The sequence below is a fragment of the Mustelus asterias genome, chromosome 21 (genome assembly GCF_964213995.1).
Source record: "Mustelus asterias chromosome 21, sMusAst1.hap1.1, whole genome shotgun sequence".
Classification (NCBI taxonomy): Eukaryota; Metazoa; Chordata; class Chondrichthyes; order Carcharhiniformes; family Triakidae; genus Mustelus; species Mustelus asterias.
Genome location: NC_135821.1, coordinates 52,013,828 through 52,029,942, shown reverse-complemented (window position 1 = coordinate 52,029,942; position 16,115 = coordinate 52,013,828). Strand labels below are relative to the sequence as shown.

General features: G+C 39.7%; 1 protein-coding gene across 21 annotated transcripts in view; it reads right to left on the bottom strand.

Moving 5' to 3' along the window:
- Nucleotides 1–16,115, bottom strand: part of macf1a (microtubule actin crosslinking factor 1a) — a 496,134-nt gene that overhangs the window by 177,277 nt on the left and 302,742 nt on the right. For 16 of the 21 annotated variants that reach the window (XM_078237840.1, XM_078237846.1, XM_078237833.1 and 13 more), the window contains 4 exons: nucleotides 5,924–6,073; nucleotides 5,508–5,723; nucleotides 3,448–3,597; nucleotides 1,046–1,279 (listed from right to left, as the gene is read on the bottom strand). The exons of the other annotated variants lie outside the window; for them this stretch is intronic. In XM_078237840.1, coding sequence (XP_078093966.1) covers nucleotides 1,046–1,279; nucleotides 3,448–3,597; nucleotides 5,508–5,723; nucleotides 5,924–6,073 — 750 coding nt within the window. The remainder of the gene's footprint in view (nucleotides 1–1,045; nucleotides 1,280–3,447; nucleotides 3,598–5,507; nucleotides 5,724–5,923; nucleotides 6,074–16,115) is intronic. 21 annotated transcript variants of the gene reach the window in all.

The following is a 16,115-nucleotide window of genomic DNA, read 5'->3' as shown; positions in this document are numbered from 1 at the left end:
ATTACGCTTCTGTTCCATAGGCTCAAACCCCTTGGAATTCTTTCAATACTTGGGTTGTGCCATTTTATTTTAAACTCCATTAAAACCAGTCCATCAAGGTGTACTGCCAATTATTTTTTATATATCAAGTGCTCAACCTTGTTTAGTTAAACCCCAAAAGTATTTACTTATTAATTTAATTTCATTATTGTACTAATCTATTTACACATTCATTATCATGGCAGTTTCAGTCAAGAAAATGCACAGGAAACTATTTTATGTGCTAGGGTTCCTGCTCAGCTCTTTAACTAGTTAGGCCTGAATTGGACAAACTGGGTGTGCCTTAATGTTCAACATGATAAAACAACATCACATAGCTTTGACCGATGAAAAACTGAGTTTGTCATCATTCATATTAATTGGCTTTGTTTTAATATTCATAGAATCATGAATACCTACGGTGCAGAAGGAGACCATTCGGCCCATCTAGCCTGCACCGACAACAATCCTACCCAGGGCCTATCCCAGTAACCCCACATATTTACCCTACTAATCTCCCCAAAAGTCTCCTAACACCAAGGAGCAATTTAGCATGGCCAATCAAGTTAACTCGCACATTTTTGGACTGTGGGAGCACCCAGAGGAAACCCACACAGACACAGGGAAATGTGCAAACTCCACAGACAGTCACCCAAGCTGGAAATCGAATCCGGGTCCCTGGCATTGTGAGGCAGCAGTGCTAACCACTGTGCCAATGTGCTGCCCCACGCCACAATGTTGGAAATTAATTGTGTATGAACATACAATTATATTGTGGTGATTTTAGATAATATACAATGCTTTCAAGTAGAACAATTAGCATTACAGTTCATTCAATTCACAAAGAACAAAAAAAATTGCTTTTCTCTGGTTAAACTTATAATATTTGGGTGTTGTTTGTAACTAGTTTCTCACAATTCTGTCTATAGCCAGGTTATTTTAATATATACTATAAGAAACTGTGCAAGTATTTTCTAAGGCTCAATGTGTATGTATTATTTAAAGTTAGTTGCTGACTGGTGCAAACCTTCTTGGATTCCACAGATTCTTTATCCTGAAGATGAAGATCTAATGCTTCTGTTCGTGCCACTACTTTTTCAGAAATTTCCCTGAATGATCTCTGCAATTCATTTAATAGTCTAAGCAACTGTCTGCTTTGCTGAGGGGTTAGGTCTTGGGCATGTTCAGAAATAAAAAACTGAATATCAAAAGCTGCATCATCTATATCTGTTTTAGTGCGTGACAGTGATTGTTTCAGTTCCTAGGAGGAAGAGAGAGAGAGAACAAATTAATATGTATTTGAATTCCAAAGTGTGATAACAAATTTTGGAACTGAGAAAATACTTTAAACACATTGATGAAAACCATTCTTTTCCTTTAGCAAAGCAACAAGACAATTCCAATGCTCATCACTTTGATTCAGTAACTGCATCAAAACAGAGTTGCATAAATCCAAGATGAAATTTACAGTGCAAGATTCTTATTTTGATATTCTCTAAAACATATTGAGAAGGGTTGTCAAGTAATAGAATAGTATTTTACCAACTTCTATCCATGGCTTAATATGTGACCCCCTCAGGTCAGTGAGATGCTAAAAAATTGATGTAATTTGTCTTAATAGGAACTCTGGCTTCCTCTGAAATTCAAAGTACCTAGCATATACAGAGTCATTTGTAATGACTGCTTGCAAATTGTATTGAGTTTCAGAGGAAACCAGAAGAGCCAGCAAAGTAGATAATGTGGACATAACATAACATACACATGACAGGTATTAGGAAACCTGCTACATTAAGATTTAGGATTTAACAATACACCAGGACTTAACTAACTTAGAAACCAATGATACTTGTGCAGTTAAGAGGACCAATTATATTCAAGGCCAATGCCAAAAATAAAATATGAATGTGAGAGACTTTGGAAGAACTAACTAGACTTGCAAATATGGAAAATTGATGGGAAGCTTATCAATCTAGCCTGCCAAAAGACTCAGAAAAGTTTTAGCACAATTTAAATGAGTGAAAAGTGAAACTAGATATTGACCAGAAGGAGAATTGTTTTTAGAATGTTTTACTTGAGGCTGAAATAAATAAATACAAATAAGAGGTTATACTGAAGTAACATGGAAAGAAAATATAAAATGAGAAGTAAACACCAAGAATGCAGCGGCCAAATAAGTTGGTCAGAAACAAGTTAAGCAAAATAATTCTCAAAGGCAGAAAAGGAAGAGTGGCGAAGATTGGAATTTGGTCTTGTTTATCTATTATCTACAATGATAAAAAAACTTGTGCGTTTCACAAGACGTTATCATTTATCATATGTAAGCAACGCAGAGGTCATAAGGGCATAGTTATGATTTTTGCTGCTTTCTGAAGATGATTATTTAGCAGAATGCATACATGTGTGCTTGGAATTTTTGAAGGCATTTGATGAAGTTCCATACTGGAGCTTTTTTAAAAAAAAAATAGAAATGCTCATGAAATTAGTGCAGATTATCCAGTTGGATTAAGTAGTTTGGCAGAAGGTGGGAATTACACACATTTCTGCCTGCAGGCATTGACTAATGTCATTAATTCCAGATTGCCTGTTTTACACACTACTAAGGAAGGATCAATGCTAGGAGAGCTAGTCAGTAATTTATACAATTTGCTGAAGATACCAAGCTATGGTATCAAGTTATGAATTGGACAAATTACATAGATACAAAATGTTAAATGGATTTTAATGCAGATAATCGTTAAGTTAAAGCACTGGAGCTGGAAAGATGAATGAATGCCTTTTTGACAGAAATTGGAAAAGGAGGATTCAAATTCAATCAGATTCACCAAAAGTATTCAAACAATAAAAAGTTGTTTGAAACGTGGTTTGCTAAGACCTAGAATGCTTCTTGGGGGTGTCTATTAGAGAACAAATAACTTCATGAATTCTGTATAATTTAAGACAATAGTTAAAATATTGTGCAAGTTGGGCACTCATACCAAGGGCTGAGAAATATATTATCCAAGGAATTTAAACTAATCGTATGACATGGATGAATGGAAGAGAAACCATTTAAAAAACTTAGATTAGGATAAAGTTCAAAAGATTTGCATGCAAAATAACCAAGTGGGAGGAAACGTGCCAGTTTCTTTCTCAGGTGTCCAAAAAGTAACACCTGTCTTTGGGTTTCTATATCATTGGCATGAATTACTAATCACTGTAACTCATTACTCTATTTTAAACTATTGCTTCATGAAACAGATGTGCTCTGGTGGGAAGATGTTTTAGTCAGGAAATCATCTGTGGGAAAGCAACGTTTGCTATACCAAAGCCACGAATTAAAATTTAATTTAAAACTTTTTGGAATGTTTCTCTGGTTTGTGATGCTATTTTAGTATTGCATGCATGCTATTTACTTGTAAGCTAATTTGAAATGAGAGGGTCAGCCATTACCTTATATTGCTGTAGATTCTGTTTCAAGGCCATAATATCTTTTGATGTCTCAGATTCTATTTTATACACAGATTGTGTGGTTTGATGTAACAACTCCATAAGTGCTCCTTGTTTCTTTTGGAGCTGCTCATACTCTGTGATTACTTTAGACTGAAAACAAAAGAAGCATGTTAATGCTATAAACTTCTGACATGTAATTTAACCTCTGGTTATTTAATATCTTAAATAACCTGTTTGGAAATGACTATTATCTTCTTCTTCCCTTCCCCAGGCTGCTGTTGTACAAAACAAAATTCTTTATCTGGACATTTTTTTTTGATCTCCACAACTTCTAATATCCATTCACTGTATAAAAAGATGATTACAATTTCATATCCCAAAGTACTTTCTTATACTGAATAATTTTTCAATGAGTTAGTCAGAGACAGAGTTTTACAGCACAGAAAGAGGTGCTTTTGTCCATCGTTTTTTAACCAGCCATCACGCCCCTATCTATTCTAATCCTATTTTCCAGCACTTGGTCCATAGCCTCATATGCTATGGCGTTTCAAGTGCTCATTTAAATGCTCCTTTAATAGTGTTTGGCATAAGTACATCTGTTTTTTTCCATTAACAAAATTAGAGTGTAACAAGTCAATTTCTGCTGAAGTTTGCTTGTGATGATCTGCCCAATAGTCTGAGTATTGGTAAAACTCAGCCAAGTCAAGTAAGTTTAAGAGGCAAGCAAACTGATTTTTGAGCTTCATAATTGGCAGTTCAAGTACTTTTCAGGCCATCCATTAAATCCATTTGAACAGCTAAAGGAATTGCATTCTTATTCCTGAATTAAAATTTCAGTTATGGTATTTATTCTAAAACATTTTCAGTACCAGACATCATCCACTTTTCGCACCAAAAAAGTGCACATTGTATCGGTATAGTTGAAAAATAGTGGTGAATTACTGCCATCATAAGGTTGGCAATGATACAGGTTTAAATAACATATTGTGCCCAGATGTAAAATTGGTCAAAGCTTAATTTTACATTAAGTATTTCACGGAGTTGAGATAAGATAGAGTCTCTATGACTCTATTTATAGATGAACACCAATATCAGATAGTTAAAATTCAAGGAAGTCAAGGGGTTGGAGTTGGGGGTGGGGTGGGGAGGAAGTCAAGGGTTGGGATTGGGGAGGGGGGAGGGGGGGGGGCGGGGGTGATGCAAACAGGAAAGTGGAATTGAGAGCACAACCAGATCAAAGGCCTGAATTGCCTATTCCTGCTCCCAAGTCCTATGTTCTTAATTGTACTGATGAATCACATTTAATCAGGTTTGCTACAATTATGCTGAGAACGGCAGATGATGCAAGGAAAAGTCTTTGAATAAGCTTCTCTCATTTATTTAATGTAGCAACTCAGCTAGTGGTTCCTCTCTGTTTTTATTTTTCCCATCTTAGCACATTTACTTCATTTGTCCATCCTACAGGATTGTGTTCAAACAAAAATTATTTCCCAACTTTTAGCGCAATGATCAATATGTTTTAACTGGAACAAAGCATAATTACCATGGCCTAGGGTTAGTTTTTTTTTAAAAAAAGGCAAAATGTCCCATCAGCTCAGACTCAATCCATTTACGTTATTTGTGCCAGATTCCAGGGGAAACCATTTATTGAAGTTCAACACAGGCATCACAGTTTTCGATTATGAAAGCAGAGACAGATTAGTTGGAGATTAATTCTGACCAATGTGGTGACTGCAATAGCTGAATATTAGGTTAAATGTGATTGCAAATGTACTGTTGGATTTGCAACAATTCACCCAACTTTAAACACTGATCTTCACCAACGATTACTCAAAAAGCTCTTTGATATCTTATCCTTACACAGGTTGTCTGTTAGACAGATTGCATACTAATCAAACAGACATTTTAACAAGTAGTTGGCCTCCAAGATTTGATGAAGGGTGACATATAAGAGGTAAATAAATTAAGCTTTTTAGGAATTAGGGTTCCTTTCATATAGATGAAAATCTAAAAGAATATTATTAAATGTTTGTTTTGCAACATTCTTTCACACAGCTCACTTTCTCAGTTGCTAGCATCTTTATCAAAGTTCCATTCCAGGATTTTGACACCTCACGGACTGAAGTAAATGATATTTGTAAATTTTTTGAGTCTTTCTCAAGTGCTTTCAATAACTGTTTAGGCACATGTTGTGTGCTTTCTTCGAGTATCTTATTGACCGATGCCAGTTCTTGATCAATCAGGATAGATAGCTCCTCCAGTTCTACTTCAAATTCCTGAAAATGCAAGATAAATTATCAAAATCACCACCAATAAAAATATTCACAAAAGTCTAACTGAAAAAAAAGAGGACAAAAGAAAATTTGATAAATAATTTAACAACTAAATTTGAGCAAACTTTGCTGAAGCTTATCTGGAAATAATTAATTCCTATCAAAGGTAATTCTGAATTATTAAGCACAATGAGTGTACTAACCTCTGCCAAGCGGAATTGTTCATGAAGCATGGCAAGGTTGATACCAGCTGGTTGCTGCTGTTTCAGTCTGACCTCCACATCCAGTACAAGCGAGAGGTAATTGACAAGATTCTCATCATGCTCCAGATATTGCTGTTTACTATATACAGGCTGGTGACACAGGCAATAAACAAATCAAACTTACTTGTACATTTAAAATCGTTAACCAAATCCACTAAAAACAATATTAATTTGCACTGATTTTAAATAATTATTTTTTGATTGTAATGTTGACAAGAGACAGAGTTCATGTTGAATTGTGTTCATATACCAGCAATGACTGGAAAACTAGGATAACTGGAGGCACATTGCAGGGCAAAATAATGTCTTAGTAGGCCGACTAAAATGAAAAGAGTAACTTTCTATCTTTATTATAATCAATTATTCTCTATATATCAATGCATTAACCCTTCTAACCTACAAGGTCAACCAGAAGAGAGAGCACTAAACTCAATGGTCAAAGCATTAAGACTAGAATATTCATTTTGGGACCTTAACATAAGAATAATATAAAAGAGCTTCAAATAGAAGATCGAACACCGAATGCAACCAGGAGTGAGAAGTTGAGATCGAAGGTATGGTCGGGAAGCTAGAAAGAGAAACCACTTACTTCAGGTACACTTTGAGTTAGAGGTGGAACCACATACAAATATCAAAGAGGTTAAGTAGATAAAAAAGATAACATCCCAAGGTTGCACTCATTGAGGATATTGGTGATTTCCTCTCGATTAGTTTGGTTGATATGTGCGAGTTGGAAATCAGATTGTAGGAATTCCAACAGGAAGATTTGAGAGAAATGAGCACAGTGATGATATCAATTTTAAGAACCCTGGAGAGGAAAAGGAAATTGAGCTGCAGTTGAAAACGACAGTAAGGTTGTGTGAGAGCTTTTTGAGGAGGAAATGATAATAATATTTAAGGGGAGGTCATAGCAAGAATGGAGTATATAGGAAGAAGAAAAGTAATTGGTTCATCAGGAATTGAGTGGGGTGGTGATTTAGGAGCAGGTGTTAGGCATCAAGGAATAGGGGAGCGAAGAGGCAGCAATACAAGTAGAAGACAAGCAAGTGAATGATGGAAAAAAGAAAGGGGTTAGGCTGAAGCAACTGCATGGTGTTGTCAATTTGAGAGACAATAAGGTTCAAGAAGTTCCTTGCATTTTTTATTCTTTCATGGAATGTGGACATCACTGATTAGGGCAGCATTTATTGCCCATCCAGAACTGCCTTTGAGAAAGGTAAGTGATAGAAGTGAAATGAATGGGAACAAGGGGATTGAAGCCATAGTTTGTCAGAAACTAGGTCTGATCTGGTAGCAGATGGCAAGACTAACCAACACCAGGTGAAATCAAATCTGAAGTTCTCAGATTCATGGATGGAATATCTGCTTGTGAAACAGCAGGGATTAAAGCCAGTGAGCAGTTTGATACCGATGAGGGGGAGTCAAGGATGGAAAAGGATGCAGCTGTGGAATGGGTCATCGGTCAATGGAGAAGAGTTACAAGACAGGTGGGAAGTTAGTGTGGTAATTAGCAAGCCACAAAAAGTGGGGATGGTGGGATCAGAGAGCTCTTCCTCTAGGGTAGAGGATGAAAATAATGGCATTTTTAATAGGTAGGGAGAAGAGACTGAAGAGCAAAATGGAAATTGCCACTGATTAAGGTGACAGGATCACGCAAAAATGACAGTGATGGAGGTGGTCCATCAGTATGAGTAGGTGCGAAGAGTGAGTTTGAAAGAGAGGGATCAAAGGGAATCGGGTGGAGGCTGAAAGAGTTGCTTGATGCAATGGCTGAAGGAGAGAGTACAAACTTTCAGCAAGGAAGTCTTACACATACTTTACAATGGTCTGTTCAGACCAAACAATGATGATGACAGCTATGTCTGGAACATCACTACAAGAGTTCTTACAGAACCGTCTAGATCTCCTACATCAACAGATCATCCTTTCTATTGTGCTGAAAATTCTGGTGTTCAGTTGTCAACAGTGGAGGAGGGGGGGGGGGGGGGGGGGGGGGGTGTGGGTTGGGGGAGAAATCCACTAGCTGATTGTGAATTGACATGGATTCAACTCAGTCTAGGTTGCAGTCAGAGTCAATGGGGTACTTCAGGTGCAGTCAATCATGAAGGGAAATCAAAATAAACACAGATGGCTGGAAGCTGATAGAAATTCCTTGATTTGAAAGCTGCATCTTTTATGAGGCACTGTATTGAACATGTTACAGATCAAAGATTTCAAGAGCAATGGAGAGGGTTTGAACAATTTTTGCATGCTGGGAAGCCACAGCAACATGAAATTGAAGCTGTGTGTGCATACATTGGAGTTGAGTGCACAGCTGGGCAGACTGGAAACCCCCTCCCCCTCCCATGAAGTTGGCATCTGTCAGAGGACTTCAAAGCAGTTAGATCTCATCTGTAGCTTCGGACAGGCAGAAAGGAAAATCTCTAATACAGACTGGAGTGCTGCTATGGAGGATAAAGTCACCTGGCCACTTCAGAATTTGCAAAGCTAACAGGCAGGAATGCATCATCACAGGGCTGCCTGAAATCTCCATGTAGAAACTTGATGTCTGTGTCGATGTGCGCTTACCCCAGTCCAACGCCGACATCTCCACATCATGGCTACCATCGACACCGCAAACTGCCGGCTCCAAGTGAAGAGGATCTCCAAGAAGATTGCGCAAATCGACACAGACATCAAGTTTCTACAGTGCTTACCCCAGTCCAACGCCGGCATCTCCATATCATGAAATCTCCATGCCAGGAGTGACCTTCATGCCTACCAGGGCTAGAAGGAGCAGTCCAGCCATGACAACCCATCCTGGCGGAGAATGTTGAGGTCACCCCCTTGCCCCCAGCCCACCCAACCCAGGACCCTTGAGTGATTTTTCTTATGCAGCCTAGCAGCAGCAGGGCGGGAAATGGCAACTGACCTACCTCCCCAAGCCCCCTTGGGGCCCAAGGCCATGTGGCAGTGCACTGTTGGCACTGCCAAGGCGCTAGGTCTGAAGGGGGGCTGAATGGGAGGAGGGGAGCTGTGTGGTGTGGGGGAGGAAAAACGATGTCCCTCTTTGGTTAGGGGTTGGTGGTACTCCCCTGGTCAGTGTGGGGGCACTATTGCATTTTTGGGGGGGGGGGGGGGGGGGGAGGAGACAGGAGGAAGGAGGAAGGCTGGTAAACGAGCGTGGAGATCGGGTCACCATTTCAAAATGGCGGGCTGGTCTTCGAACAGTGGGAGCTGGCCGGTAGGTCGTCCAATTTGAATAAATTATTATTCTCCCAGCCGATAGACACGGTTAACGCCAGTGGGAAACCCGCTGCCATGAGCATGGAGTCCGAATGCGGAAGAATCGCAGTTAGCATTTTCTTAAGCATAATAAGCTCACATAAGCCTATAGATCTTGAAAATATTCTTACTTGGGCTGACTAGTGGCGGGTAGCTTGTGTGCTATGAGAGAGTGTTAGTTAATGATTATCTCCACCAAGAAAAAACTCTGCCAACTTCCCGTGACCTTCAATGGCACCATCATGCCACGTCAAAACAATAAATGAGTCAAACACTATTTCCCTTTCAAAACTGACTCTGCCTGATTGCACAGAGTTTATAAGTGCCCCAACATAATGTCCTTGATAATAGATTTCAGCATTTTCTCTATGACAGATGTTAAGCCAACTGGCCTGTATTTTGTAGCTTTGTCTCCTTCTTTCTTAAATAGAAGAGACACATTTCTTTGTTTTCCAATTTGATGGGGCCTTTCCAGAATTTAGGGCATTTTGGGAAACTTAGAAGCAATGCATCCACCATCTCAGCAATCACCTTTCAAGACACTAGAATGAAGTCCATTAGGACCTGGAACACATCAGCTTTTAGTTCTAATTATTTTCTCAGTACCCTATCTTGGTGATTGTTTTAAGTTCTTCCCTCTCTTTCACCTCTTGATTTACAATTGTTTGAGATGTTATTTGTATCCTCCACAGTGAAGACAAACGCAAAATATCTGTTCAATTCAACCGCCATTTCCTTATTTTCCATCATTGCATTGAGGAGCCTGAGCAATACTGGAGTCAATGGGAATCGGGGGAAAACCCTCTTCTAGTTAGAGTCATATCTGGCACAAAGGAAGGTGGTTGTGGTGATTGGAAGACAATCATCTCAGCCCCAGGACATCACTGCAGGAGTTCCTCAGGATAGCATCCTCTGCCCAACCATCTTCCGCTGCTTCAACAATGACCTTCCTTCCATCATAAGGCCAGAGTGGGGATGTTCGCTGATGACTGTACAATGTTCAGTATCATTTGTGGCTCCTCAGATACTGAAGCAGTCTACGTCCAAATGCAACAAGACCTGGACATTTTCCAGGCTTCAGCTGACAAGTGGCAAATAATATTCGTGCCACACAAGTGCCAGGCAATGACCATCTATCTCCAACAAGAGAGGAACCATCACCCCTTGACATTCAATGGTATTACCATCGCTGAATCCCCCACTATCAATATCCTGGGGGTTACCATTGACCAGAAACTGAACTGGACTAGCCATATAAATATTCCAACTACCAGAACAGGTCAAAGGCTAGGAATCCTGCAGTGAGTAACTCACCTCCCGACTTCCCAAAGTCTGTCCACCATCTATAAGGCATAAGTCACAAGTGTAATAGAATTCTCTCCACTTGCCTGGATGAATGCAGCTCCAACAACACTCAAGAAGCTTGACACCATCCAGGACAAAGCAGCTCACTTGATTGCTACCTCTTCCACAAACATCCAATCCCTCCACCACCGATGAACAGTGGCAGCCATGTGTACCATCTACAAAATGCACTGCAGGAACTCACCAACGTTCCTTAGGCAACACCTTCCAAACCCACAACCACCACCATGAAGGAGGACAACAGCAGCAGATATCTGGAAACACCACCACTTGGAGGTTCCTCTCCAAGTCACTCACCATCCTGACTTGGAAATATATCGCTGTTCCTTCATTGCCGCTGGGTCAAACTCTAGGAACTCCTTCCCTAAGGTGTGTACCTACACCTCAGGGACGGCAGCTGTTCAGAAATGCAGCTCACAGCCACCTTCTCAAGGGCAACTAGGGATGGGCTATAAATGCTGGTCTCGCCCGTGACGCCCACATCTTATGAACGGATTTTAAAACATTATTTCCCTATTTTCACTTTCTATAGGACCAATGTTCACTTTCCTATTTAAATGTCTGCAGAAACTCTTACAAGCTGTTTTTATATTCCTAGCTAGCTTTCTCTGGTAGTCTATGTTTTTCCTCCTTATTAGTCTTTTCGTCATGCTTTGCTGTTCGTTATATTCGATCCAATCTTCTGACCTGCCACTCATCTTTGTGGATTTGAACACTTTTCTTTCAATTATACAGTGGAGCCCCGTTGTAACGCGATGGTTCGGGTCCATAAAATGTTATTGTGCATGTTATCGGGGTCGCGCTAAATCACTAAACCGGAAATAGCAAAAAAAGATCCATCACGTCATATCCGATTTCGCGCTAAATCGGGGTGCGTTACAACGGTGCTCCATTGTACTATCTTTAACCTTTTTGGTTAGCCATGGATGGTCATGCCATCAGGCATGCTGATGCGAAAACATGTTGCTCTAAGAAACTGTCCAGAAAACACTCTTTTATTAGCTCATCATCCAGGCTACCTTTGCCAATCTGATTTGCCCAATCTATATGTAGATTAAAATCACCCACGATTATCACTGCACCATCCTCACAAGCCCTCATTATTCCTTCCTGTATAACTCGTTATACAATGTGATTACTGTTAGAAAAACACTAAACCATTCCCACAAGTGGTTTACCTTTATTATTTCTTAGCTCTACCCAAATTGATTCTACATCTTGATCTTCAGAACAAAGATCTTCTCTCTCTATTGTACTGATGTCAACCTTATTTAACCGAGCTACCCCATTACCTTTTCCTAGCTTTCTGTCCTTCCTAAACGTCATGTACCCTTGATTATTCAGATCCAAGACTTGTCATCCTACAGGCATGTCTCTGTAATGGCTAATGGTGCTGTCAATTCATCAGTTTTGTTACAAATGCTATGTGCATTCAGATACAGAGCTTTTAGTTCTGTCGTTTTTCTTTTTGTGTAACCTCTAGCCTTATCTGCCAGTGCACTCTGAGGCTTGTACATTTCATTCCTTCCTGCTACCCTCTGATCATTACTTCCCTTATTCCTACCTTGCTCTTTTTCCTCATCTTCTCTATTTAATTTATCACATCTGCCCAAACTTGATACCTTGTGCCCAAAACTAGCCATAAGTCATCAAACAGCCAAAATATTTTATGTGTTTCAGTTTCAAAGTTCACCGAAGAACAGACCTCCTAGATATTCAACTACAAGAAACCTTGCAAACTGCTGTGAACCCTTGGCCTAACAAGACCATCACTTCAATTTTAATCAATTGTATCCAGTATCAACCCTCCTAAACCTCAGCAGCATGAAACTCAGGTGATTTAACTCGTGGGTCTATTTGCATATCACTGATCAGTTACCCACCCATAACACAGGGAAGCTATAGTCACCCGAGGGGAATATTGAGCATCAGGTGGTAACTGGATGAGACTAAAAACAAATCATGAGGTGGAGATATCGGAAAGGTGGTGGGAGTGTGGAACAGGATTGTCCAAGCTTTTCTTGTCTGGTTCAAACAAGCACTGCGGCTCTGTGTTCCACCCAAGATTTGCATTACTTCTGGCTTGGCTCCTAGTCCTGCTGACATCAAGTAGCAACGAGTCTCCTGCTTAGATAAATTGTTGGTGGGTAAGTCCCCTCAGCAATTTTAATTATTCACCCAGTTTCTGACTCAGTTAAAGTCAGTTGAAATAGGTGCATTAAGACTTTAATAACTACCAAACTAAGAAAATACCCCGATATCTCCAAGAACACGTGAAAATCACGTGAGTATTTGATTACAATAATTTTCATGTCCTAATGGGACACCAGAGATGGCGGCCATTCACGGAGAAAGAAAACAAATTGAAACAAAAGAAAATAAGAGTTAGCCATTGACAAACAAACTTTCTTGAACTAAAAGTTAACTTACACAAGTGTGAAGTCTCGTTCATTCAGAATTTAATTGTCAGAGATTTAAGAAAAACATTTAAAAAATCTTACTTTGCCTTTACATGTCTTTATTTTTCTCTCTCTCCCAATCCAATCTACATTTTTCCTTTCTATTTCACTTTCTGCCTGAATTAACATTGAATTTTATTCTGACTCTCTGGTTCAGGCTCCATGCTGCTCATTCATGATGCTTCAGTCTGATAGGTGCAAGATACAATATGGAGGGTGGGTATGGTTTTTGGATGTCTAATTTCCAGCAATTTGCAGTGTAAAATTCCACAGGAAGTTTATTGGTAAGTGTGAAGTTAATGACTTTGCAGTGAGGCACTTATCAAGTCATATATATTGTGATACAAAAAAAAGGATGATTGTATTTGCGGAAGAACGTGAGACTGCTCAAAACAGATTGCAAAATTTATCTTTGGAAACAGAGTCAGAAATAAATTTAACAGTTTATATTTATAAAGCACATTTAATAAAAAATCCCAGGCAGCACGCTGGCACAATGGTTAGCACTGCTGCCTCACAGCGCCAGGGACCCGGGTTCAATTCCAGTCTCAGGTGACTGTCAGTGTGGAGTTTGCACATTTTCTCCGGGTGCACAATTATGTGCAGATTAGGTTGATTGGCCATGATAAATTGTCCTTAATGTCAAGGGAATTAGGAGGGGAAATATGTGGGGTTATGGGATAAGGATGCAAGCTCAATGAGCCAAATGGCCTTCTTCTGCATTGTAAAATCTATGCATGTGTTATGACTGGAGACCGGCTCTATGCTGGGCGAATGTGTGGCAGGTGTGACTTTAAAACAGCTATCCAGCACTCATAGAATAGAAGCAGGAGGCGGCCATTCCACCCCTCAAGCTTTCTCCACCATTCATTTTGATCATGGCTGATCATCAAATTCAATACCCTGATCCTGCCTTCCCCCCATACCCCATGATCCCTTTCGCCCCAAGAGCCAAATCTAATTTTTTCTTGAAATCACACAATGTTTTGGCCTCAACTACATTCTATGGTAGTGGATTCCACAGATTCACCACTTTCTGGGTGAAGAAATTTCTCCTCACCTCAGTCCAAAAAGGTACCCTTATCCTCAAACTATGACGTCTAGTTCTGGTACATTCTTTCTGAATCTACCCTGTCTAATTCTGTTAGAATTTTATAAGTTATGAGATCCCTTCTCACTCTTCTGAACACCAATGAATATAATCCTAACCAACTTGGTCTCTCCTCATATGGTAGTTATGATGTGGGTTGGCGTTGGACTGGGGTAAACACAGTAAGGACTTGGTCTCTCCTCATATGACAGACCTGCCATCCCAGGAATCAGCCTGATAGACCTTCGCTGCATTCCTTTTATAGCAAGGACATCCTTCCCTCAGATAAGGACACCAAAACTGCACACAATATTCCAGGTGTGGCCTCACCAACACCTTGTACAATTGCAGTAAAACATCCTTATTCCTTTACTCAAATTCTTTCACTATGAAGTCAACATACCATTTGCCTTCTTTACTGCCTGCTGTACCAGTGCGCAGATTTTCAGTGACTGATGCTCGAGGACATCAAGGTCTCGCTGAGTATCCACCTCTCTCAAATAATAATCTACCTTCCTATGTTTGCTACTGAAGTGGATAACCTCACATTTATCCATATTACACTTGCATCTGCCATGCATATGCCCACTCACTCAGCCTATCCAAATCACGCTGAAGCATCGCTACATCCCTCTCACACCTCACCCTCCCACCCAACTCAATATCTGCAAATTTGGAGATAATACATTTAGTCCCTTCTTCCAAATCATTAATATATGTGAACAGTTGGGGTCCTAGCACAGATCCCTACGGGACCACACTAGTCACTGCCTGCCAATCGGAAAAGTACCTATTTATGCTAACTCTTTGCTTCCTATCTGCCAACCAGCCTTCGATCCATCTCAAGACACTATCCACAATTCCATGCGCTTTAACTTTATATAGTAATCTGCTATGTGAGACTTTGTCGAAAGCCTTCTGAAAGTCTAAATAAACCACATCCATCGATTCTCCTTGGTCAACTCTTCCAGTTACATCTTCAAAGAATTCCAATAGATTCGTCACCATGATTTCCCCTCTGTAAATCCACGTTGATTTTGTCTAATTATACCATTGCTTTCCAAATACTGAGCTATGAAATCCTTGATAATGGACTCTAGCAACTTCCCCAGTACTGACGTTAGGCTCACTGGTCTATAATTCCCTGTTTTCTCTCTACCTCCCTTTTTGAACAATGGGCTACCCTCCAATCCGTAGGAACCAGTCTAGAGTCCAAAGAATTTTGGAAAATGACCACCAATGGATCTACTATTTCCGGGGCTACTTCCTTAGGTACTCAGGGATGAAGATTATTAGGCCCTGGAGATTTAACCACCTTCAATCCCATCAATTTCCCAAAAACAATTTCTCTAATACTAATTTCCTTCAGCTCCTCACTAAAACTTTATATCAGAACTTCTGTTACATTATTCATGTCTTCTTTTGTGAAGACAGAAGTACGAATTTAGTTCCTCAGCCATTTCTTTGTTTTCCATTATGAATACTCATTTCTGACTGTAAGGGGCCTACATTAGTTTTTGTCAATCTTTTTCTCTTTACATAACTGTAGAAACTTTTAGAGTCAGTTTTTATGTTCCCCACTAGCTTACTTTCATATTCTATTTTACTCTTCTTAATCAATCCTTTGGTCCTCCTTTGCTGAATTTTAAACTGTTCCCCAATCCTCAGGTCGATTGTTTTTTCTTGCCAATTTGTATGCTTCTTCTTTGAATCTAATACTATCTCTAATTTCCCTTTTAATCCATGATTAGGCCACAGTTCCCTTACTCTCTTGTGGCAAATAGGAATAAACAACTTCTGGAATTCATCTATTCGTTCCTTAAATGCCTGCCATTGTCTGTCCAATGTCCTTCTTTTCAGTAATGTTTCCCAGTCCATCATAGATAATTAATGTCTCATATCATCATAGTTACCTTTATTGAGATTCAGGACCCCTGGTCTCAGAATCAACGAC